At 47.7% G+C, this 26,165-nt stretch overlaps 2 protein-coding genes across 2 annotated transcripts; both read right to left on the reverse strand.

The window, feature by feature from the left end:
* Positions 1–17,481: 17,481 nt before the first annotated feature.
* LOC109731953 (uncharacterized) lies at positions 17,482–20,566 on the reverse strand. Its single transcript, XM_020291132.4, has one exon. It carries the CDS (start codon positions 20,360–20,362, stop codon positions 17,978–17,980), a length of 2,385 nt encoding a protein of 794 aa, XP_020146721.1. The 5' UTR covers positions 20,363–20,566; the 3' UTR covers positions 17,482–17,977.
* Positions 20,567–22,783: 2,217 nt separating this feature from the next.
* LOC109731942 (protein NRT1/ PTR FAMILY 8.3) lies at positions 22,784–25,412 on the reverse strand. The gene is made up of 3 exons (XM_020291120.4): positions 25,233–25,412; positions 24,733–24,829; positions 22,784–24,625 (listed from the first exon to the last, which is right to left on the reverse strand). The coding sequence occupies exons 1-3, from the start codon at positions 25,275–25,277 to the stop codon at positions 23,034–23,036; spliced, it is 1,734 nt and encodes a 577-aa protein (XP_020146709.1). The 5' UTR covers positions 25,278–25,412; the 3' UTR covers positions 22,784–23,033.
* Positions 25,413–26,165: the final 753 nt, after the last annotated feature.

A 26,165-nucleotide genomic window follows, 5' to 3' on the forward strand; every position in this document is an offset into this window, starting at 1 on the left:
GTGGGCCCCCTGACGTGGATTCTTCTTCCAGTATTTTTTATATTTTCCAAAAAGACGTTCCGTGGAGTTTCAGGTCATTCTGAGAACTTTTGTTTCTTGACATAAATAACACCATGGAAAGTCTGCTGAAAACAACGTCAGTCCGGGTTAGTTCCATTCAAATCATGCAAGTTAGAGTCCAAAACAAGGGCAAAAGTATTTGGAAAAGTAGATACGACGGAGACGTATCAACTCCCCCAAGCTTAAACATTTGCTTGTCCTCAAGCAATTCAGTTGATAAACTGAAAGTGATAAAGAAAAAAATTTACAAACTCTGTTTGCTCTTGTTGTTGCAAATATGTAAAGCCAGCATTCAAGTTTTCAGCAAAGATTATGACTAACCATATTCACAATAACACCTAGGTCTCATGTTTACTCATATCAATGGCATAATCAACTAGCGAGCGATAATAATAAATCTCGGATGACAACACTTTCTCAAAACAATCATAATATGATATAACAGGATGGTATCTCGCTAGCCCTTTCTGAGACCGCAAAACATAAATGCAGAGCACCTTTAAAGATCAAGGACTGACTAGACATTATAATTCATGGTTAAAGAGATCCAGTCATACCCAATATGAATTAATAGTAATGGATGCAAATGACAGCAGTGCTCTCTAACTGGTGCTTTTTAATAAGAGGGTGATGACTCAACATAAAAGTAAATAGATATGCCCTTCGCAGAGGGAAGCAGGGATTTGTAGAGGTGCCAGAGCTCGATTTTGAAATAGAGATAAATAATATTTTGAGCGGCATACTTTCATTGTCAACATAACAACCAAGAGATGGTGATATCTTCCATGCTACACACATTATAGGCGGTTCCCAAACAGAATGGTAAAGTTTATACTCCCCTCCACCAACAAGCATCAATCCATGGCTTGCTCGAAACAACGAGTGCCTCCAACTAGCAACAGCCCTGGGGGGGTTTTGTTTGCAATTATTTTGATTTAGTTTGCATAAAGCATGGGACTGGGCATCCCGGTGACCAGCCATGTTCTCGTGAATGAGGAGCGGAGTCCACTCCTCTTGAGAATAACCCACCTAGCATGGAAGATACAGACAGCCCTAGATGATACATGAGCTATTCGAGCATACAAAACAGAATTTTATTTGAAGGTTTAGAGTTTGGCACATACAAATTTACTTGGAACGGCAGGTAAATACTGCATATAGGAAGGTATGGTGGACTCATATGGAATAACTTTGGGGTTTAAGGGATTGGATGCACAAGCAGTATTCCCGCTTAGTACAAGTGAAGGCTAGCAAAAGACTGGGAAGCGACCAACTAGAGAGCGACAACAGTCATGAACATGCATTAAAATTAATAAACATTGAGTGCAAGCATGAGTAGGATATAATCCACCATGAACATAAATATCGTGAAGGCTATGTTGATTTTGTTTCAACTGCATGCGTGAACATGTGCCAAGTCTAGTCACTTAAATCATTCAAAGGAGGATACCACCCCACTATACCACATCACAACCATTTTAATAGCATGTTGGCACGCAAGGTAAACCATTATAACTCATAGCTAATTAAGCATGGCATAAGTAACTATAATCTCTAATTGTCATTGCAAACATGTTTATTCATAATAGGCTGAATCAGGAACGATGAACTAATCATATTTACAAAAACAAGAGAGGTCGAGTTCATACCAGCTTCTCCCTTCTCAATCAATTCATCATATATCGTCATTATTGCCTTTCACTTGCACGACCGAACGGTGTGTAAAATGATAAGAGTGCACGTTAATTGGACTAAGCTGGAATCTGCGAGCATTCAATAAGCAGGAGAAAACAAGGCAATATGGGCTCTTGGTTAAATCAACAATAATGCATATAAGAGCCACTTCAACAATTTAATTATGGTCTTCTCCTATCGACCCCCAAAGAAAAGAAAACAAATAAAACTATTTACACGGGAAAGCTCCCAACAAGCAAAAAGAAGAACGTGAAATCTTTTTGGGTTTTTTTTCTTTTAATTAGTACCACTAGCATGGAAAGTAAACTAGCTAAAAGCTACTACTAATTTTTTTTGTTTTTCTTAAGGTTTTTCAAACACACAAGAGGAAAGCAGGAAAAAGAAAATAAACTAGCATGGATATTACAATGAAAAAGTATGAGCACCGACAACTAAAATGAGTGTGTGAACATGAATGTAATGTCGGTGAGAAATACATACTCCCCCAAGCTTAGGCTTTTGGCCTAAGTTGGTTTATTGCCACGGATGTCCTGGTGGATATCCAAAGTTATAGTTGGGGTTGTACTGAGATGAAGAAGACTCTGATTGCCACTGGTTGGCAATCATCTCCGGATCCCACTGGTAATTAGACTGTCGTGGAGGTTCAAATTGTGGTTCCGGCTCCGTGGCTGATGTAGGGTTCCGGTAGGCGTGAATGGCCGCCAGCGGAACGAGATACAGACCTGCAGATAAATCAAACAAGGAAGGAGCAGGCAAGGTAATAGTCTCAGGGTGATGTTTATCAAAGAACAATTTGTATTTAAGCGCCCCTTCCCTATTCTTAACAATAAAATTGTGCGCTACCATACTCTTATAATCTAAATAAACAGTGGGCAGCAATTTTTCTTCTTTTTCATAATGCCTAATAGGTATGTTATAATATGCAGCAAGGCGCGAAGCATAGACACCTCCAAAGATGGGGCCCTTTGTATGATTCAGACTTAACCGTTTGGCAATAATACCGCCCATACTAACAGTGTTATCGGAGAATAAACCATGGAACAAAATGATAATATCAGGAACACTAAGGTTTCCACAGTTTCCGCGACCAATTAAGCAACGACTAGCAAATATGGTAAAGTAGCGTAAAACAGGAAAATGTATGCTAGTGATTCTTGCATCGGAAACCTTCCTAGTTTCCCCCACAGTAATAGTGTCAATAAACCCGTCCACATCTTTACGATGTGGTTCATCTAAACTACCCTCAAAGGGTATTTTGCAAACCTTGCAAAATTCATATAGTGACATCTTCTTAACCACATCATATAAATGAAACTCTACTGAAGGAGGTGATTCCTTAGGATAATAGTAGAAGTTTTGCACAAAAGTATTGGTGAGTAAGAGATACTGTTCGCGTTGGTCACGGAGGAAGTCGATGAGGCTTGCATTCCCAGCCAACTCGTAGAAATCATCATAAATCTCGGCTGTTCTCAAGAAATCATCACAAGGCCATTCACACGGCCGAACCTCCGCGGTGCGGGGCAGATTATATTTGGGCCTCTATGCTTCTTCACTTTGTTTCTCCTTCGAGCTTCGGCTCGATGAGCCCCTCAAAAACCTCTTCATTATTTTCTGAAAATTTCTGAAATTTTTAGTGACTACAAATAAAAGTTAACCAAGCTCAACAAAATTGATAGCAACTACTCCTACAAGTGCCTAGAGCCTATATCATGCATTAGAACTACTTGGAACCATATAAAAATTTGACATGCAAGCTCAAGAACCTGGTCACCTAAGCAGCAAAAATATGCAATGAATAAAGCACTAGAACAAAAACTAATTGGACCATTGGAGGAGTCACATACCAAGGAACAATCCCCCCAAGTAGTTTTGTGAGATGTGCTTTGAGCAAGGAGATCGAAAATCGCAGCAAGATGAGCTAGAACTCGTGCTTGAGCTGGATGGTGATTTTTTTGGGAGGAAGAAGTGTATGGGTGCAGGAATAAGTGGAGGGGATCCACCATGGGCCCACGAGGTAGGGGGCGCACCCCAGGGGGGTGGGCGCGCCCTGGACCCTCGTGGCCAGGTGCCAGCTCCCCCTGCTGTGTTCTTAGTGCCAGATATTCTCAAATATTCTAGAAAAAAATCATATTTCATTTTCGGGGCATTTGGAGAACTTTTATTTTCGGGGTATTTTTATATTGCACGGATAATTCAGAAAACTGACAGAAAAATACTATTTTTACTTTATTTCAACTAAATAACAGAAAGTAGAGAGAGAGTACAGAAGGTTGTGCTTTCTAACTTCATCCATTTCATGCTCATCAAAAGGAATCCACTAACAAGGTTGATCAAGTCTTGTTAACAAACTCATTCCGAGTAGCATGGAACCGGAGAAATTTCGAATAACACTATGTTACCTCAACGAGGATATGCACATCCCCAACAATAAGAATATCATATTTCTTCTTGACAGTAGGAAGGGGAAATTCAAACCTCCAATAATAATAGTTGGAATTTTTCCAATAGAATTGATACTGTGGACTTGAGGTTGTTTCCTCGGAAAGTGTACCGTATGATCATTACCATTAACATGAAAAGTGACATTGCCTTTGTTGCAATCAATAACATCACCTGCAGTATTTAAAAAGGGTCTTCCAAGAATAATAGACATACTATCGTCCTTGGGAATATCAAGAATAACAAAGTCCGTTAAAATAGTAATGTTTGCAACCATAACAGGAACATCCTCACAAATACCGACAGGTATAGCAGTTGATTTATCAGCCATTTGCAAAGATATTTCAGTAGGTGTCAACTTATTTAAATCAATTCTACGATATAAAGAGAGAGGCATAACACTAACACCGGCTCCAAGATCACATAAAGCAGTTTTAACATAGTTTCTTTTAATGGAGCATGGTATAGTTGGTACTCCTGGATCTCCTAGTTTCTTAGGTATTCCACCCTTAAATGTATAATTAGCAAGCATGGTGGAAATTTCGGCTTCCGGTATCTTTCTCTTATTAGTGATAATATCCTTCATATACTTAGCATAAGGATTCGTTTTGAGCATATCAGTTAGTCGCATACGCAAGAAGATAGGTCTAATCATTTCAGCAAACCGCTCAAAATCCTCATCATCCTTTTTCTTGGATGATTTAGGAGGGAAAGGCATGGGTTTTTGAACCCATGGTTCTCTTTCTTTACCGTGTTTCCTAGCAACAAAGTCTTTCTTGTCATAACGTTGATTCTTTGATTGTGGGTTATCAAGATCAACAGCAGGTTCAATTTCTACATCATTATCATTGCTAGGTTGAGCATCATCATGAACATCATCATTAATATTATCACTGGGTTCATGTTCATTACCAGATTGTGTTTCAGCATTAGAGATAGTAATATCATTAGGATTCTCAGGTTTGTCTATAACAGGTTCACTAGAAGCATGCAAAGTCCTGTCATTTTTATTTTTCTTTTTCTCAGAAGGATTAGGTGCATCTATATTATTTCTCTGAGAATCTTGCTCAATTCTCTTAGGATGGCCTTCAGGATACAAAGGTTCCTGAGTCATTTTACCAGTTCTAGTAGCCACTCTAACAGCATAATCATTATTCTTACTATTTAATTCATTGAGCAAATCATTTTGAGCTTTAAGTACTTGTTCTACTTGAGTGGTAACCATAGAAGCATGTTTACTAATGAGTTTAAGTTCACCTTTAACTCTAGACATATAATCACTCAAGTGTTCAATCATATAAGCATGGCGTTTCAATTGTCTACCAAAATAAGCATTGAAATCCTCTTGCTTAACCATAAAATTATCAAACTCATCTAAGCATTGACTAGCAATCTTAGTAGGAGGAATTTCAGCTTTATCATATCTATAGAGAGAATTTACCTTTACTACCTGTGTCGGGTTATCAAGACCATGAGTTTCTTCAATAGGTAATGGATTAAGATCATATGTTTCTTCAACAGGCGGTAAATTAAGACCATGTATTTCTTCAATACGAGGTAAATTCTTAACATCTTCAGCTTTAATACCTTTTTCTTTCATATATTTCTTTGCCTCTTGCATATCTTCAGGACTGAGAAATAGAATGCCCCTCTTCTTCGGAGTAGGTTTAGGAATTGGCTCAGGAGTTGACTCAGGAAGTGTCCAATTATTTTCATTAGTCAACATATTATTCAATAGAATTTCAGCTTCATCCGGTGTTCTTTCCCTGAAAACAGAACCAGCACAACTATCCAGGTAATCTCTGGAAGCATCGATTAGTCCATTATAAAAGATATCAAGTATTTCATTTTTCTTGAGGGGATGATCAGGCAAAGCATTAAGTAATTGGAGAAGCCTCCCCAAGCTTGTGGGAGAGTCTCTTCTTCAATTTGCACAAAATTATATATTTCCCTTAAAGCAGCTTGTTTCTTATGAGCAGGGAAATACTTAGCAGAGAAGTAATAAATCATATCCTGGGGACTACGCACACAACCAGGCTCAAGAGAATTAAACCATATCTTAGCATCACCCTTTAATGAGAACGGAAATATTTTAAGGATATAAAAGTAGCGAGTTCTCTCATCATTAGTGAATAGGGTGGCTATATCATTTAATTTAGTAAGATGTGCCACAACAGTTTCAGATTCATAGCCATAGAAAGGATCAGATTCAACTAAAGGAATTATATCAGGATCAACCGAGAATTCATAATCCTTATCAGTAACACAGATAGGTGAAGTAGCACAAGCAGGGTAGGGTTTCATTTTAGCATTAAGAGATTGCTGCTTCCATTTAGCTAATAACTTCTTAAGATCACTTCTATCATTGCAAGCAAGAATAGCTCTAGCAGATTCTTCATCCAGAACATAACCCTTAGGCACAACATGTAATTCATATCTATTAGGGGTAGAGCCTTCATCATTACTTTCATCAATATTATCAGTTTCAATAATTTCATTCTCTCTAGCCCTAGCAAGTTGTTCATCAAGAAATTCACCAAGTGGCACAGTAGTATCAAGCATAGAAGTGGTTTCATCATAAGTATCATGCATAGCAGAAGTGGCATCATCAATAACATGCGACATATCAGAATTAATAGCAGTAGCAGGTTTAGGTGTCGCAAGCTTACTCAAAACAGAAGGAGAATCAAGTGCGGAGCTAGATGGCAGTTCCTTACCTCCCCTCGTAGTTGAGGGATAAATTTTAGTTTTCTCGTCTTTCAAGTTCCTCATAGTGACCAGCAGATATAAATCCCAAGTGACTCAAAGAATAGAGCTATGCTCCCCGGCAACGGCGCCAGAAATTAGTCTTGATAACCCACAAGTGTAGGGGATCGCAATAGCTTTCGAGGGTAGAGTATTCAACCCAAATTTATTGATTCGACACAAGGGGAGCCAAAGAATATTCTCAAGTATTAGCAGCTGAGTTGTCAATTCAACCACACCTGGAAACTTAATATCTATAGCAAAGTGTTTAGTAGCAAAATAGTATGGTAGTAGTGGTAACGGTAGCAAAAGTAATATTTTTGGGTTTTTGTAGTGATTGTAACAATAGCAACGGAAAAGTAAATAAGCGAAGAACAATATGTGAAAAGTTCGTAGGCATTGGATCGGTGATGGATAATTATGTCGGATGCGGTTCATCATGTAACAGTCATAACATAGGGTGACACAGAACTAGCTCCAATTCATCAATGTAATGTTGGCATGTATTCCGAATATAGTCATACGTGCTTATGGAAAAGAACTTGCATGACATCTTTTGTCCTACCCTCCCGTGGCAGCGGGGTCCTATTGGAAACTAAGGGATATTAAGGCCTCCTTTTAATAGAGTACCGGAACAAAGCATTAACACATAGTGAATACATGAACTCCTCAAACTATGGTCATCACCGGGAGTGGTCCCGATTATTATCACTTTGGGGTTACCGGATCATAACACATAGTAGGTGACTATAGACTTGCAAGATAGGATCAAGAACTCACATATATTCATGAAAACATAATAGGTTCAGATCTGAAATCATGGCACTCGGGCCCTAGTGACAAGCATTAAGCATAGCAAAGTCATAGCAACATCAATCTCAGAACATAATGGATACTAGGGATCAAACCCTAACAAAACTAACTTGATTACATGATAGATCTCATCCAACCCATCACCGTCCAGCAAGCCTACGATGGAATTACTCACGCACGGCGGTGAGCATCATGAAATTGGTGATGGAGGATGGTTGATGACGACGACGACGAACCCCTCTCTCCGGAGCCCCGAACGGACTCCAGATCAGCCCTCCCGAGAGAGTTTAGGGCTTGGCGGCGGCTTCGTATCGTAAAACGCAATGAATCCTTCTCTCTGATTTTTTTTCTCCCCAAACACGAATATATGGAGTTGGAGTTGAGGTCGGTGGAGCGTCAGGGGGCCCACGAGGCAGGGGGCGCGCCCAGGGGGGAGGCGCGCCCCCACCCTCGTGGACAGGGTGTGGGCCCCCTAACGTGGATTCTTGTTCCAGTATTTTTTATATTTTCCAAAAATACATTCCGTGGAGTTTCAGGTCATTCCGAGAACTTTTGTTTCTGCACATAAATAACACCATGGAAAGTCTGCTGAAAACAGCGTCAGTCCAGGTTAGTTCCATTCAAATCATGCAAGTTAGAGTTCAAAACAAGGGAAAAAGTGTTTGGAAAAGTAGATACGACGGAGACATATCAGACCACTATCCGGATTATCTCATAATCCTTGTCGCATGGCCATGCTTATCCTGGTCGGATTACACGAGGGGCCCAGAGTATATCTCTCCTGATCGGGGGGGCAAATCCCATCTTGCTCGACCACGTCTCGCAGCATGGGTCTGGACAAGCCCGAAACCTACCTTTGTAACTACCCAGTCACGAAGTAGCGTTTGATCGGCCCAAAGCAGGTCTGTCACCATCCCGAGTACATGTGTCAGCTCAGGTCTTAGGACATAGAACGTATGTTGCACTAGAGACTCACAGATGACATATCGCTGCGGCTCATAGTTGGGTCTGTCCGACTCGGACCTTATCTCGACTCGGATCCGACTACGTCGAATCCGACCATACCTTTCCAAGTCCATATTATCCGGTTAGCATCCAATGCTCCATGGCTAGTGAGACCGAGCCATCGAACCGTGTCATATGCTAGTCTAGTCGGCTGCGCGTCCACAGAGCCCTTTCGACTAGGGACCTTTTAGGACAGTCATCATACAATGCATAGTTCCACAAACAAGTCACGTACTTGCTGATACACATAATTGATAATGTCCAAGGACTATCTTTATTCATAAACACATAGAAAATATCATCATACATGATTGCCTCTAGGGCATATCTCCAACACTGTTCTTGCGCTCCATGATGCCATTCTGCTGAGGTGTGTATGGAGCTAAAAAATCATGAGTGATGCCCAATGTATCAAGGTAAGTGTCGAGGCCGGTGTTCTTGAATTCTGTGTCGTTGTCACTTCTGATGTGCTTGATCTTGATGCCATAGTTCGTCATGGCATGATTGGCGAATCATCTGAAGACATCATGCACTTCATTCTTGTAGAGAATTATATGCACCCATGTATATCTTGAGTAATCATCAACAATGACGAAACCATATAGGCAAGCAGTGGTAGTAAGAGTAGAGTAGTGAGTAGGGCCAAATAGGTCCATGTGAAGCAGCTCAAAGGGACATGATGTCGTCATGATTGTCTTCGAGGGATGCTTGGCCCTAGTCATCTTTCCAGCTTCACAGGCACCACACAGATGATCATTCTTGAACTTGACGCCCTCGATGCCAATGACGTGTTTCTTCTTGGCGAGTGTGTACAAGTTCCTCATGCCAGCATGCCCTAGCCTCCGATGCCAGAGCCAGCACTCTGAAGCTTTTGCTACAAGACATACGGCCAATTGTGGTCCTGCTGAGAAATCTACCATGTACAGATCATCTTTTCGATACCCTTCAAAGACTAGAGATTTGTCAGATTCCATTAGCACAAGGCAACGATATTTTCCAAATATCACAATCATGTTTAAGTCACAAAGCATTGAGACAGACATTAAGTTGAAACCAAGGGATTCAGTGAGCATCACTTTATCCATGTGCTGATCCTTTGAGATTGCAACTCTACCTAGACCCAATACCTTGCTTTTACCAGTGTCAGCAAATGTGATGTGACTCTTGTCAGATGGACGTAGTGTTGAATCCATTAGAAGACTTCGATCACTAGTCATGTGGTTAGTGCATCCACTGCCCATAATCCATTCTGAAGCCTTTGGTGTCATACCCTACAGTGCAGTTAGGGGGATAGGCTTCACCAAGGGTATTGTGAAGCATAAACATTTGACGAACGAGTGGATTATGAAAGTTTAAATCTTGGTTAGGATAGATAGGGTGATCATCAAGGAAATCAGGAACGAAATACATAATAAGACCATTTGGACATTTTATCTTGCGTCCCACAAGATGTTTTAGGTCCCTAGCATAAGCATCAGACGCCTTTGATTTCCGGCTAGAGACCTTTCCCTGCAAAAGAGAGTTAAGTTTTCTTAACCACCCACATTTTCAGGGGTGGCTTCGAAGCAATGAGTCTAAGTGCAACATCTGAGAACTTCGGCTTTGGAGCCCTAGCAAATAGCCTTGCAGGAGGTGAATAATACTCATATGAATAAGCAGAAAAGTTCTTAGTTTTATCAACATAGCGGTTTGAGGAAACACGCTCATATTCATAGGTCTGAGTATGATTTCCCTGCAAAACATTGGCGTTAGGGTGACTCTGTTGAGTCCTCTGTCTATATGAAGCCTTTGGACCATATGAAGCCATTGGTCTGGGGTTTGTCTTCTTCCCAGGTGGTGTCATGATGACATTCACAGGAAGATTCTCAAGACAACTTTTGGGCACCCAGATCTTCTTCATAGGTGGCCTATTCCTGCAGTTAGTACCAATATACCTGGCAAACACTTCACCATTCTGATTCTTAAACACTTTATAGTTTGCATCAAAGGATTCATCAATGATAATCGGGTTAGCACAGGTGAAGCCAGATAAGGTAGATGGATCCACTGAAGGTCCCTTTGCAGCAACCCATGTGGTTTTGGGGTACTGCTCAGGCTTCCAGTAAGAACCATCAACGTTCATGTTCCTCTCGAACCCAACACCCTCTTTCCTAGGGTTTCGGTTCAAAATCAGCTTTTTGAGGACATCGCATAGTGTCTGATGCCCTTTGAGACTTTTGTACATTCCTGTCTCAAGTAATGTCTTCAACCTGGCATTCTCATCAGCAATAGTAGTGGTATCCTCAGAAGAGGGGTTAGTTACCACATCAGCAGTTGAAGATATTGCAACAGCAGCAGCAGTAGAACATTCAGCAACAGAGGTAGCGTTATCACGCTCAAGGCATTTTAAACAAGGTGGTTCAAATCCTTCCTGAGCGGGACTGATCTGTTGAGCGCGAAGTGACTCGTTCTCCTTTTGAAGATCTTCATGAGCCGCTCTCAATTCTCAAGTTCTTGCTTCCTTTGAAGATAATCGTAGGAAAGCTTTTCATGAGTTGTCGAGAGCGTTTCATGACGACTTTCAAGTTCCTCGTACTTAACATGAAGATTTTTAATGTCTTCAATTAAGGACTGAGTTCGGGTCATTTCCGCGTCCAACAGGTCATCGCTTTTGTCTAGCAATTTTTGAATATGTTCCATAGCTTTCTGTTGTTCAGTTGCAATTTTAGCAAGTGTTTTGTAGCTAGGTTTAGATTCACATTCAGAGTCATCTTCACTTGATGTTTGGAAGTAAGCATCGTGCGAGTTTACCTTGGCACCGCGTGCCATGAAGCAGTAGGTGGTAGCAGAGTCATCCTCATCCTTGGCATCAGTGTTGGTGACGAGGCCATTGTCTTCAGTGTTGAAGATGGACTTGGCGACATATGCTGAAGCTAGAGCCAGGCTTGCCACGCCTGAATCGGACTCCTCCTCAGACTCCACCTCCGCCTCCTCAGAAGCAGACTCCTCCTCTGAATCATTTCCCTTCCAACAAATGCACGAGCCTTGCTTGATGAGCTCTTCTTGTGTGATGAAGACTTTGACAAAGACTTGGAAGAAGACTTTGACAAAGACTTGGAAGAAGACTTTGAGGATTTCTTCTTCTTCTTCTTGTCATCAGAATCATATTCCTTGCTCTTCTTCTTCTTTTTGTTCTCATTGTCCCATTGCGGACACTCAGATGTGTAGTGACCAGGTTTCTTGCACTTGTGGCATGTTCTCTTCTTGTAATCATGAGCAGAAGCTTCATCATTTCTTGAGCTAGATCTTGAAGACTTTCTAAAGCCTTTCTTCTTAGAGAACTTCTGGAACTTCTTCACAAGCATAGCAAGCTCCTTTCCAATGTCTTCAGGATCCCTAGAACTGCAGTCAGATTCTTCTTCAGATGAGGAAACAACCTTTGCCTTCAAAGCGCGACATTGGCCATAGTTGGGACCATAGATATCTCTTTTCTCAGATAGCTGGAACTCATGTGTGTTGAGCCTCTCAAGTATGTTAGATGGATCGAGAGTCTTGAAATCAGGGCGTTCTTGAATCATCAGGGCCAGGGTGTCAAATGAGCTGTCAAGTGATCTCAAGAGTGTCTTGACGATTTCATGCTTGGTGATCTCAGTGGCGCCGAGTGCGTGAAGCTCATTCGTGATATCAGTGAGGCGGTCAAATGTGAACTGGACATTCTCATTGTCATTTCTCTTGAAGTGGTTGAAGAGGTTGCGAAGAACACTGATCCTTGAGTCTCTCTTGGTTGAGACGCCTTCGTTGACCTTGGAGAGCCAGTCCCAGACTAGCTTCACAGTTTCTAGAGCACTCACACGACCATACTATCCTTTGGTCAGATGACCACAGATGATGTTCTTGGCAGTCGAGTCTAGTTTAATGAACCTCTTGACATCAGCAGCAGTGACACCTTCACCGACCTTGGGAACGCCGTTCTTGACGACATACCAGAGGTCGACATCAATGGCTTCAAGATGCATACGCATCTTATTCTTCCAGTAGGGGTAATCAGTGCCATCGAAGACAGGGCACGCAGCGGAGACTTTGATTATCCCTGTAGTCGACATAGCTAAAACTCCAGGTGGTTAAACCGAATCACACAGAATAAGGGAGCACCTCGCTCTGATACCAATTGAAAGTGCTAGTTATCGACTAGAGGGGGGTGAATAGGCGATTTTTATGAAAGTCTTCAAAACACTAGGGCTTTGAAGACAAACGATAGAAATGAACCTATGGATATGCAGCGGAAGGTAGACTACACTAGACAAGCCATAGTCAAGTAAGCAATGAAGTGAAAGCACGAAGACTATCAGCAGCTAGGTAGTATGGATCAGAATGGAAGATAGTATGAAGTCAAACAACAATAGTCGTCACACAGTGAAGTCAATCAGATCAAGCAAGCAGGCAATGACTTCACGAAGATAAACAGTAAGTAATGAGAGGTAAGAGATAGAACCAGTTGCTTGGTGAGGACAAAGATTTGTTGGACCAGTTCCAGTTGCTGTGACAACTGTACGTCTGGTTAGGGAGGCTGAGATTTAACTCAGAAGACCGCGTCTTCACCTTATTCCCCTTGAGCTAAGGACACTTAGTCCTCGCCCAATCACTCTGGTAAGTCTTCAAGGTAGACTTCCGAACCTTCACAGACTTCGTTCACCAGCAATCCACAATGACTCTTGGATGCTCAGAATGCGACGCCTAACCGGCTGGAGGATACACAGTCCTCAAGTGTAATAAGTCTTCAGATCACGCGGACAGAAAGACTTCAGTGATGCCTAACACTCTTTGGCTCTGGGTGTTTGGACTTTGTCCTCGCAAGGATCTCTCTCTCAAATGCTTCAGAGGTGGGTTGCTCACAAACGACAAAAACCGTGCACTAACTCTGAGCAGCCACCAATTTATGGTGTAGGGGGTGGGCTATTTATAGCTAGGAGGCAACCCGACCTGATTTGTCCGAAATGACCTTGGGTCACTAAGGAACTGGCACGTGTCCAACAGTCAGATTTCAAACACACGCGGCAGCTTGACTTGGGCTACAAGTAAAGCTGACTCATCCAACTCTGGATAAGATTTGCTCTCATTATCTTCGCTCGAAGACATAGGATTTGCTTGAGCATCACATCAGTCACTCTGACTTTGTTCACTTGGACCCGACTTAACAGTGCGGTGGTTCCTATGACTCAACAAAGAAGAAAAGGAAACTACGAAACAACTATGTCTTCGCACTCCATAGTCTTCATGCGATGTCTTCTCAAGTCATAGTCTTCGTTGTGAATATCTTCACAGACCACCATTGTCTTCATTGTCTTCACACATTTTGGGGGGTCATCTCTGGTAGGTAAACCGAATCAATGAGGGACTACTACCTGTGTTATCCTGCAATTCTCACAAACACATTAGTCCCTCAACCAAGTTTGTCGTCAATACTCCAAAACCAACTAGGGGTGGCACTAGATGCACTTACACCTCTGCTTCCATAAACTCCAACAAACCAGCATGACAAAGGAATCGAAGTCCTTCCGCTGTGCCTTGGGCACCCTCTTCCTCGAAGCTACCCACCAGTCCTCCACCCTTTCATGTCCATTAGGCGACAACTCCAATGGGATCTCAACCTTGGTGAAGCATTGAAACCACACCTGCCTGGCATAGACGCAATGTATGAGGATATGGTCCACTGTGTCCTCCTCCTGCTCGCACAAAAAGCATGGTGATATCGTGCCCTGCAATCCGTGCCGCACTCGTTTGTCCGAAGTCCAAATCCTGTATTGGACGGCCAGCCACATGAAAAGCTTGCAGGAGAGAGGAGCCCCGCTCTTCCAAATCGCGGCCGCAAGCTTGAATCTTAAGCCTCCTTCACACATCATCGCGTATGCCGAAGCAGCCGTATAAGTGCCAGCGGTGTTCCACCTCCAGATCATTCGATCCTCCTCTCCTAGGTGTAGCTCAAAGTTCATGAGGGCCTCGCAAAGCCTGATGAACTGGGCGAGCCCCTCCGTGTCCAGCTCTCCACCTATGTCGTTCATCCAGGCCTGTAGAGTCAAACCATCCTTGACCAACCGTCTGTTGATAATCTGTGTTTTGACCTTGGCCACTAGCATGGGTGCCAGTTCCTTCACAGTTGATCCCCTCACCCATCTATCCTTCCAGAAGAGAGCCTTAGTGCCATCTCCTACCTGCCAGTGGACCAGACTCGAGAATGCCGAGCTTAATTCCTTGTCCACGAGAGAGTTGAGGCCCTGCCACGGTCTGGTGTCATCAGATCTCTTCAGCCACTCCCACCTCATCCTGAGGGCAATACCGTGTCTATGGAGATCAATCACTCCCAAGCCTCCCAGCTATTTCGGCCTGCACACCCTTTGCCACGCAACCGCACACTTCCCTCCGTGGATGTGATCGGAGCCACCCAGAAAAATGCTCGGCATCCTTTGTCCACCTTTTCCAAAGCCCACTTTGGCGCCACCACCACGATCAAGTGGTGTGTGGGTCTCGCGCGCATGACCTGGTTCACAAGTATCAGCCTGCCAGGACGTGTCACCATACCTCTCTGCCATCCCGGTAATATCTTCAATGCCGCGTTGACTATAGGCAGCCAGTCAGACCGGGACAGTTGTTTGATGCTAAGCTGCAAACACAAGTATTTGCACGGAAACTTGGCAATCCGCCATGGTACCATGCTCCGAACCAGGGCCTCGTCCTCATCATTGCTCCTTATGAGTATGGCAGATGACTTGGTGAAATTCACTTTAAGACCAGATGCTTCTCCAAAAATCCTCAATGCCTCAACAACAAAGGACAAGTCTGCAAAGGTTGGCTTGATGAATAATACCACATCATCTGCATAAAGTGACAATCGCTGCAGTGGTCCACACCCATTTAACTTACCCAGAATCTGTGAGTCATGTGCCCTGACGATGATCGTCGTCAGTACATCCATGGAAATAATGAACAGCAGAGGTGAGAGGGGTTCGCCCTGCCTTAGACCACAAGCATGCCAAAATGTTTCTCCAGCACAACCATTGACCATGATCCGGGAGCTGGCAGTAGACAGTAGGGTTACGACAGAGCAGAGGCACCTGTCCGAAAACCCCTTTGCCCGCAATACTTCAAAGAGGAACGACCAGGAAAGAGAATCAAACGCCTTCGATATGTCAAGTTTCAACATTACCCCTTTTGCCTTCCTCTTATGCAACCGTCTCGCCATTTGTCTGACCAGGAGGAAGTTATCATGGATGCTAGGGCCCTTTATGAAATCTGATTGGTTGACATTGACAAGCTCAGGCATACGTCGGCACAGTCTAGTTGCGAGAAGTTTGGATGCAATCTTTGGGATGCTGGGAACCAAACAGATGGGGCGGAAATCCTTGACAGAGCAAGCATCTGGCGCTTTCAGAATGAGCGAGATTAGGGCTTGATTTAATCTTCCGAAACCGCGATCGTTGTCCAGGAATAATTTGTGCAATGCGGCCATGACATCTCCCTTGACCACGTTCCATGCCTTTTGGAAAAAGATCCCGATGAATCCATCTGGCCCCGGCGCCCTATCCGAAGGCATTTCTTTGATAACCTTCCATACCTCCTCCTCCTGCAAGATCAAGTCCTGCTCGGAGAGATCCAGGGCAGCAATGATCAGGTACTCCAAATCCACTGTGTGCTCGCGCGCCGAATCTCTCCCCATGATTGCCGAGAACGCATCGAAGAATGCCTCCTCTTTCCCTTTCTGACCAGTTATCATCACGCCATCTTTCTGTATTGCAGGTATGAAATTTTTGCCTTTTCTTCCATTCGCGATCAGATGAAACAGTTTAGAGCTCGCATCCCCTTCTTGGAGCCATTTGATGCGCGATCGTTGCCTTGCTATGGTTCTCTCCAAGGAAGCAAGCCCCAGCACCAAATGCTTCAGAGTAGCCGTAGCCATCTCTCCCCCTCCATAAGAAGCCTAATCTCCTGTGCGCAGTCTAATCGCAGAATAACCAAGTTTGCGCATGCAATTTGCAGTTTGATATTGCCCACCTTCCGTTGACCCCATGCAGTGAGATACTTCGTCATGTTACGCAGCAGTATATCCAATCTATGGAAAGGATCAGAGATCGCCTCATCACATGCCCAAGCTTCCTTCACCGCGTCCAAAAATCCATCGAGCTTGACCCAGAAAAGCTCAAATCTGAATCGCTTCCTTGGCTGTATGTGCTCCTCCAGCGATAGATATAGCGGGCAGTGGTCTGAGGTCGAGGTAGAAAGGGCTTGCAACAAGCAATCAGGGTGATCTAACTCCCAATCCACCGAAACTAAAGCCCTATCAATTTTTGTAAGAGTGGGCACCTCTAGCTCGTTGCTCCAAGTAAATATCCGCCCATGCAAGAAAAGCTCCTTGATGCCATTGTCATCCACAAACCACTTGAATTTGCCTATCATCCTGCGATCCAGCCGGTTGTTGCTCTTGTCCGCTGCGTTCAAAATCATGTTGAAATCTCCAATCACCAGCCATGGACCCGGGCAGATGATTCTTCTCTCCGAAAGCTCCTCAAGAAAATTTATTTTCTGCTCATCCTCCTGCGGCCCATAGACCACCGATAACCACTACGCAGGCCCCTCCATACGCGACACATAACCAGTGATGAAGTTAGTATCAAGAACCGTGTTGGAAATCATCACCCTGGATGAATCCAACCCAATAATGATTCCACCTCTCGTGTCCGACGCAGGGAGATAAGCATTGCAGGATAGTAAATTGGTCAACTCTCTCGAGTTTTGACTCCAGGATACATATAATCGCGACACGCACCGTGTCAACGAACTCCCTAAGCGCTTTTTTCTTAGCAGGGTTGTTGAGCCCCCTAACGTTCCAACATACAACCTCCATCGTGGCGTGCGACATAGGGATAGTGGGGTCTCCCCGTGCCACGGCTCGCGCTGTCTAGATTGACAGTAGCGTCGTACTCTCCATATCACAAGCCAAGTTGCTTGGCATAATCTTCCCGAATATAGCCGCAATCGCCCTCAACTGCTTCTCTTGGACCGACGAGTCAAACACCGCCCTTAGCTGACCTAGCGCGTCTTCAGAGACCGCTAGATCATCGCTAGTAATGCCCAGCGCTTTAAGAAGCACCGACTCCGCCGCTGTCACGTTGCTCTTCCTAGCGCCCGTTGCGCAAACCGACCGGGTGTTTCGCCTAGGTGTAAACGGGTCCTGGCCAGCACGCACCCCTTATACGCTTTCTATCTCCTTCAGGAGTGGAGGAGCTAGTTTCTTCAGAAGCCTGGCGCAAAAGGATTTGATGTTGCCAAGTGCTGCCCTCTCCTTGGCAGACAGGCTATCCTCCATGGCGTGCACATCCCGGGCATCCTCATGCACAACTAGCTCTCCACCATGCAAAAAAACGTTATCTGCATGGCCCTCCGACGTAGTCCCATCACATGCATCCCTGGCTGCCAGAGAGACCTGGTCCCCCTGCGCGAGCTCCGGGGTGGATCCTGGCCCGAGATGAGATAGGTGCAGCTCCCGAGCAGCGTCGCCAATCAACTCCGAAACTGGGGCCCATCCTTCCAAAAGCAGCGCCGGGGCATCTTCGGATGCTGGGATTTCCTGCACCGGTCCCTGCCCGCCCCTGGACGAATCTTCTGCAGCACCTGGCCCGACAAGCCGCACCGGATCCTCCGCGGCAAAAGAAACCGCCTGGTCCAACTGTGGCTCCACCACGGTCTGCTTTGGATCGGCCCCCACTCCCACCTCCGCATCGATTGGCATGGTCTGATCGGGTTGCAGAGGCCCCACCCCGATCGGTCTGGGATTAGCCCCCACGTCCTTGTCCACATCTGCGGCCCTCTCGTTGGCCACCACCAAAGGCTCCACCACAGCCTCGGTCCTAGCATCCTCCTGCCTGACCACTTCGGATCCCAAGCATGTCGTCACCTGCGCCTGCTCCACTGGTCGTTCCCTAGCAGGGCTGGTCTGTGCCGCCAATGCCAACTCTCCAGCTGTCTCCACCACTGTGGGCAGCACTTCCCTCATTTGGATTGGCTCATTTGAAAGACCCTGTCCCACCACAGTCCCGTGACTCTGCAACACCGCAGCAGGCTTGACCGTCAACGAACCCGGTCCGATTGGTGGAAGCCTCCAAGCAGAGGGCCCCACCCTTCCTTCCAGCGCCACCCGGTATGATCTGACGTGCGTCCCGCCACCACCGTCGTTGTTGTACCGCCGGCCGGCACCACGCTCATCGCGAACGCCGCGTGCCCATGGCTGGACCACCCAATCACCTCCTTGGAACGAACCGTTCGAGCTGTCCGGCAAACCACTCTGCCCACTCCTGCCGTCAGATCCTGATGCACATCTCCACATCTCCGGCGGCGAGAAATCCCTCAACCTGCCGACGTGAATGAACACCGGATACTCCAAGAGCTGGCGGAACGAAGCTCGCCTCGCCGCCAGGTCAGAGACCACCTCCGGCTGCTCTGGCACCCACAGCCTCCGAAACACCGGCACCTCCTCAGGATCCACACACCAAGCCCTCAACTTGAACAGCGACAAGTCCTCCCTGCTGGCCGTCTCCGGTGCCAGGCTATCGATCAAGCATGCACTCCCAAGTAGCTCTGCCGCCGTCTCTTGAGCCCACGCATGGGACGGGACATCCTCGATCATGACATCCACCTGCACCCGCATTAGCCTCGATGCCGCCTGCGCCTGCCTGAGCCATGGCTTGATGAAGAACTTGACTCCGAGATGCTCAATTGCTGGGAGAGCCAGTGCCCTGTTCCTGAACTCATGCGCCGCGAACACGACCAAGAAATCTTCCGGGTGGAACTTGTGGACAGAAAAACGAAACCTTGGGATCCCCAACTGTGCCGAAATCGCGACCGCTGCGTCGTCGCAGGACACGGCCGGCCTTGCCCCGCCAACGTACATCACCACCGCCAGCTGTAACCGGCGCTCGAGGTCGTCCAACCCCTCCGAGCGCGGCAGCACACAGATGTCGGACAGTACCACCAGCAAGGCCGCTCCCGGCAGCACAGGGTGGAGGTTGGGCGCAACTGGCAAGAGCGGCGCCACCGGCGCGCTCTGCCTAGGCTCCGACAACCTCCGCCGAATGGCCGGTGCCTGTCCGGGTGCCTCCGACCTGCGAGCGACCTTGGCAATCACCGCACAGCGCAACTCCTCCGCAGAGATGGGACTGCGCGGCTCCAGGCACTGAGAGGAGACATGCCCAGCGTGGCCGCAGCGGATGCACAAAGGCTCGTTAGTGCAGTCTTGACGCCGGTGACCGTCCTCGAAACACCTGAAGCATAGGCCGTACAAGTCCGGCGGGATTTGGCGCCGCTCTGAGGAGGACGGCGACGCATCGCGGCCGGGCCCAACACCAGCCCCGAACTGCCTCCTGAGAGCACGATGACGCCGCCACATGGCCTTGCGGGAGGGGCCCGGCCGGCGCCAGACCTCCGCTTGCGCCGGCGCGGGGCCAACAGCCTGACTACCAGCAGCCGAAGAGGAGCGCGCCAAGCCAGGCGACTCCGACAGCCCCAACCCCGAGACGATAGGACGCTCCCGCGGGAACGCCGACGAGACCGACGGGGGGCTACGAAATCCAGAAGCCATGGGAAGCAAAGGGGGGAGATCCGCCGGGAAGGGGTCGCCGGGACCGGAGAGGTCGCCGGCGGGAGGAGGGGGTGGGCGCCGGTGCGGAGTGGCAGCCGGCGTGGGGAGGGGCGCGGGGAGGGGTCCTGCTCCTACCTGCTTCTGTTTACAATCTTCCTTTGTTTCTGGGAGACTAGCTCTGTGATAACTTCGTCAATCTGAAGATGTTCCATCCAACAGTTTCAACGCCCTTATAAAAGGCACACCTATGCCCCCGTTCGCGTCAAGTTAATCGTGAGGACGATCACAAAAGTAGGTAACGGCCATCAGCAGCTCAGTTGGAAGTAAAAGGAAATTTTCTTTTGATTTTGTAGCTTGCTTGAAGCAGTCAAAGCTAATGAGAGAACTGATTTGCAGATGGGAATTAAACTAACCCTAAACAGAGAGTTTAACTAACCTAATTAGATGGGGTCCCACTAGTCAGCGCCTCAGTGGCTAGTTAACGGAGTTGTTAGCGACTAATTAAACAGGGGCACGTCAGCCGGCCGGGGTTAGCCGCCGGCGACCATCCCGCGCAGCGGAGTACCACTGAGACGGCTGGATGTGCTGGAGGCACTAGGGGAAAGCCCATGCCCGCGCGCATCCACTGGACCCGGTGGTGGGTCGAGTGATAGCTGGGAACAAGGACGGCGACGACCTCGTGCGGTGACGTGCTATGGCTTCAACGGCGTCAGTGCTACGAAGCGCTGGAAGGCTGGCTAAGGGGCTCATAGGCCTCCTGGGAGCTTCAAGAGTTCGGCTTCGCGCTCGGTTTGAGCAGCAGGGATGGCTAGCGATGGCGAGCTACGCGGCGGCGGCAGCGAGATCTCGGCCATGGCGGAATAGCTAGCTAGGGCTCGAGTGCGAGAAGGAGAACAGGAGGAAAACGTAGAGGGGCTCACGGCGCATCCGATGGCGCCGTCGTCGAGCTCGGGGAAGCGTTGACGGTGGCGAATCGACGCCGGCGATCGGCGAACAGAGGCGGCGGTGACGAGCTCAAAGGCTCGCTGCGGTGCTCCCGGGCTCGTGTTCATCGGTGAGGAGATGCAGCGTGGCTCGCCGGAGCTCTTAGACAACTTCGTGAGGCGAGGCGACGACGGTGGGCGCGGTGGTTCACGGCGGCGTGCTGCGGGTGCGTTCGGGGAAGAGAGTAGAGGAGGACGGGATAGTCACGAGCGAGGGGAAAGAGAGAGCTAGGTCGAGGGCCCAGTTGGGCCTCAACCGAGTTTTTCAGGGTGGCCGGTGCGGGACGTCAGATCCATCGCTGCGCAGATTAGTACCGTACCAGAAGTTTAATTAGGACGTGACCAGTTTATTAGATGGACTCTTTTTATTTGCGGGGTTATTAGATGGACTCTACCTATTGCATCGCCAACACGGGGATAATGCACGGCTGTTAATCAGCTGCAAAAGACGTCAAAGCGCACAAATTAAAGAGGCCTCGGTGGGAGGAGACGTTTCCGGTGCATATGAGCACTTGTGTCGTAAGAAAATAAATAGCGCAGTTGCACCCTTAGGTTGGCACGTGCTAAACATTAGCACCGGGCTTTTTGTTCAAATTTCTTTTTTTATGGCAACTACTAGGCGCCGGTCGGCCGATCCAAATTTGGACCGGTCACCGCGTTCTCTTCTTCCCTTGCACTCAAATCCACATCCTCACCACATGTAGAGCATCGGACACCCTCCCCGGCTCGCCACTTCCACACCTCAAAGGTATTGTCTACCCCCGCCGTCGTGGCCCTGGCCGCCGGAATTGCAGCACGGCCACCAATAGGTTCCATCGCATGGATACCATGAATGCGACTCTAACGCCATCCAATTCCAGTGCACAGTCGCCATGGTTGCAACATCAATAGGATCACCGCCTTCGGGCCCTGTAGCTCTTCGGTTGCTGGGCTGCTGCTGTGGCTGCAGCCTCCTGGCGCCGGATGTCCGGCCGCTGTAGTCTTCCAGCGGTTGAAAATAAATAAAGAATCCTTTAATTTTCAATCCACGCTAAACAAATTAGTACAAATATCATAAATAAAAATAAAAACGGCCACATATTCAACCGACTTCAAATGAAAATTTAGGGAACTTATACATATATCAAAATTGTACATGATTACGTATTTGAAAACTCCAAAAGTACGGATATAGAAAAGGACACAATTTTTAAAATATTATAGATTTGTGTGACGTGAATCCAGTCCCATCAAATAGGATAAGATCCTACCTTTACCATGACTATCCATTTATATCCTTTGATTTAGTCACCTAAATTTTTCACAAAGAAAAATATTTAGGCACCTGAATTAATTAGTGTTCTCACTAAGCAAAGTTCTACGCGCATGTTAAATGCAAATTTCTGTCCCTGGATTGAAATACAAGAGAAGCACACATTCATACTGTCATCTTGTAATATTTCTACAATCCAAGAAAGGGCGCCAACATAAATTCAAAAGAAATGTTCCTGCCATAGGATTACACTACGGCCATGAAAAGAAAAGAAGTAATATCCTACATTTTTCTTCCTACCGTGTCTTGTGTATATATGTACCTGGGACCTGGCTACAAGTTTCTCAAAAAAAGAAAGTACCTGGCTACTCCTAATTACTCTTTCCTGTTTAATGTATGTAGAATGTAATGGAATCTTGAAGCCTTGCGCGATCGATCACGAGATGACCGTCTTGAGCCTGTAGTTCTTGACGATGCCGCTATACACGACGAAGTTGAGCGTGCACATTGCAGCCATGGCCCAGAAGAAGTAGTCGAGATGGCCCTTGTTGAGGTCGTCGGAGATCCACCCGGGGCTGTCTCCCGTCGCCGTGAAGGCCTCCACGATGGCGTAGATGAAGGAGCTCATGTAGCTCCCCAGCGCGATGGTGAGCAGAGCCAGCGACGTGCACATGCTCTTCATGGTGTCCGGCGCCTCGTCAAAGAAGAACTCCAGCTGCGCGATGTAGCAGAACACCTCCCCGCCGGCAAGGAAGAAGTACTGGGGCAGCTGCCACGAGATGCTGATCTCTTCCCCACGCGCCGCGCTGTCGAGCCGCTTCATTTCCACGAGCGCTGCCACCGCCATGGTGAGCGCCATGAGGAGCCTCCCGGCACCCATCCGCTGCAGCTGCGACGGCTCGCCGTCACCGCTCGAGGAGAAGCTCCTCAATGCCGGCACGATCACCTTGTTGTAGAGGAGCACCCATGTCATGACGCAGATCACCTCGAAGGAGGCTAGCGACGCTGCGGGCACCGACACCGACAGGATGGTCATTTCCATGGCGCTGCCCTGCTGCACGAACGTGGTGTTCATCTGCGAGAAGGCCGATGACACGATGACGCTGGTGATCCACACGGGCAGCAGGCGGAGGAGGATCTTGAGCTCCTCCACCTGAGTCACGGTGCACAGCTTCCAGGAGGTCGCTGCTTCCGGCCTCTCCTCCATGTCCGACTCCGTGACGATGGCCGCCTTGTCGAGGAACTTGAAGTCGCTGGTGTGCGCGATCCTGGGCTGGGGCGAGTCGATCTTGTCGCTAACCTCGTAGAGGTGTCCGGCTTCGGCGGGCACCTTGACACTGATTTTCTTGCACGCGGCGGCAATGACCTGGCAGAGGCTCTTGAGCGGTGTGCCGGCGGGCATGCGGCGCTTGTACATGGGCGTGGCGAGCACGAAGGCGGCGAAGGCGAGCCCGATGCAGGCGGTGGCGATGCCGAAGCCGAGGCCCCAGCTGATGTTCTGCTGGATCCAGACGAGGAACACGCCGGAGATGATGGGGCCGAAGCTCACGCAGAGGTAGAACCAGCTGAAGAAGGACGCCTTGCCCTCCCGGTCCGCCGCGCTGTCGTCGTCGAACTGCTCCGCTCCGAACGGCAGCAGCGACGAGCGCACCCCGCCGCACCCGATCGCCACGAGGTAGAGCCCCACGAAAGCCACGGTCTGCGAGCTCAGCCCCCACGTGCCGGCGGTGCCGGCGCACGACGCGCCCGCCGCGCACAGCGCCGCCGTGGTGGTGGGCACGAACGCGGAGAAGGTGACGAGCATCATGCCTAGGAGGTAGACGACGAGGGAGACGAGGATGGTGTTGTAGTTGCCCCAGAAGGAGTCGGCGATGATGGCGCCGAAGACCGGGGTGAGGTAGCTGGTGCCGAACCAGGTGGCGACGTTGGAGGCGCTGGCGAGGTTGGTGCCGTGGAGGACGGTCTCCAGGTACACCACCAGGTTTGTCGAGATGCCGTTGAACGCCGTGCTCTCCAGGCATTCGAACACTGCACCAGCAATGGCGAAACTTAAGTTAAACCACTAGCTCATCTCCATTTAATCCACATTTTTGGTAACTGTTAAAACAGTTAGATGAACATGTAGCTTTGCTTACATAGAATTACTGCTGGTGCCTTGCTGCCGCCCCGCTTCTTATGCTTGAGGAGTGGCACCTGCAAACTGTCATCCTCTTGAACCTTTGGCCCATGACTCTGCAACAGAGATAGATCGCAGGAATTGTTAGCAACCAGAACAGAATCTGTATTTTTCTTAACAAAATGCATCTGTATGACGAGTTCTGGATATGATGCTGCAGGAAGGCTGTGATGTGGATGCGGTTGTGTGATTAGGATATGCATGCGGTATTAACCACGTATTAAAAACCATTTGGTCCTTTTTCTTCTCTGTGTTCTTGTAAGTTAGACTCGGTCTAATGGAGGTGCACAAATGCTCTTCTTGTGTTGACGGATGCTGAAGCGTGGTTCTGGATTTTGCATTTCAGTTTTCATTGTACTCTCGGAAAATGTTTTCATTGTACTGATCCTCCTTCCAGAACGAACAGGGGGCAGCACAGGAGGAGGAAGAGGAGGATGGTGGCAGGGAGCTAATCGTTACCTCGGGCAGGAGCGTCGCGCGCTCGCCTCTCTCCATGGCGTCCATGCCGCCGACGAGCTCTGTGTCTGGCGGAAGCGGAAGTTTGAGCTAATCCTAGCTAGTAGCTAGCTTTCAGTTTAAGCTGTGAGCTTTTTCTTGGCTCGCCTCAGGCTGTGGCTGCTGCTCTGTCTGTCTGCTGCCGCTGCTGTGTTTCTGCTGCGAGACGGAGCTTATATAGCAAGCAGGATCAACTTGGACTTGGACAGGATCCAGTGGCTAATAATAATAATCAAATCTCTCTCACCAACAACTGCTCATGCGTGCGCATCGAGTTTGTTCTCAGTCGCACCGCACGACTCCGCTCGCCATGCCGCGAAGTTTCCACGCAGCTAGGTGGTTGCAACCTGCAGGCTCAGGTTGCATGCAGCCACTCATCGCTGGTCTCCGGTCTCCACAGTGTGTGCCATGTCGGATTGTTTATCTAGTAATAAAACGTGGTGATTTGCTTGGCGCCGGAAGGAGGATTGAACTGGGCGTGGCGCCAAGTTGGGATCGAAGGGACAAACGGAGAGAAGTCGGGTCGATGTCTCATCCAGTGGCGCGGTAGGTGCGGAGGCTGTGAAGGATGATGAGCTGATTCTGTCAAACGAAGAGAACGATGGTAGGTCAAACTTGTCGTCGACTACCGCCAAGGCTGCGTGATGCACTATGGTGCACTAGTATTTTCGTATCCATGCAGTTTATAGGTGAGCTTCTGAACTGTTCCTTCCTTGATTTGGATTTGAAAAAAAAAACAAATGTCGGTCAATCAATGTGTGCTGAAGAGTGCAGCAGTGCATTTGACCCCCTCGAGGACCGCGAACGGTCAGTATGCACCTTGCTGAACGATGACCCCGGTTCTAAGGTCATATGCGTTCGACTTCACCTAGCGGCTAGCACTTGTTGAGCACCTAT

The sequence above is a fragment of the Aegilops tauschii genome, chromosome 6 (genome assembly GCF_002575655.3).
Source record: "Aegilops tauschii subsp. strangulata cultivar AL8/78 chromosome 6, Aet v6.0, whole genome shotgun sequence".
NCBI lineage: Eukaryota > Viridiplantae > Streptophyta > Magnoliopsida > Poales > Poaceae > Aegilops > Aegilops tauschii.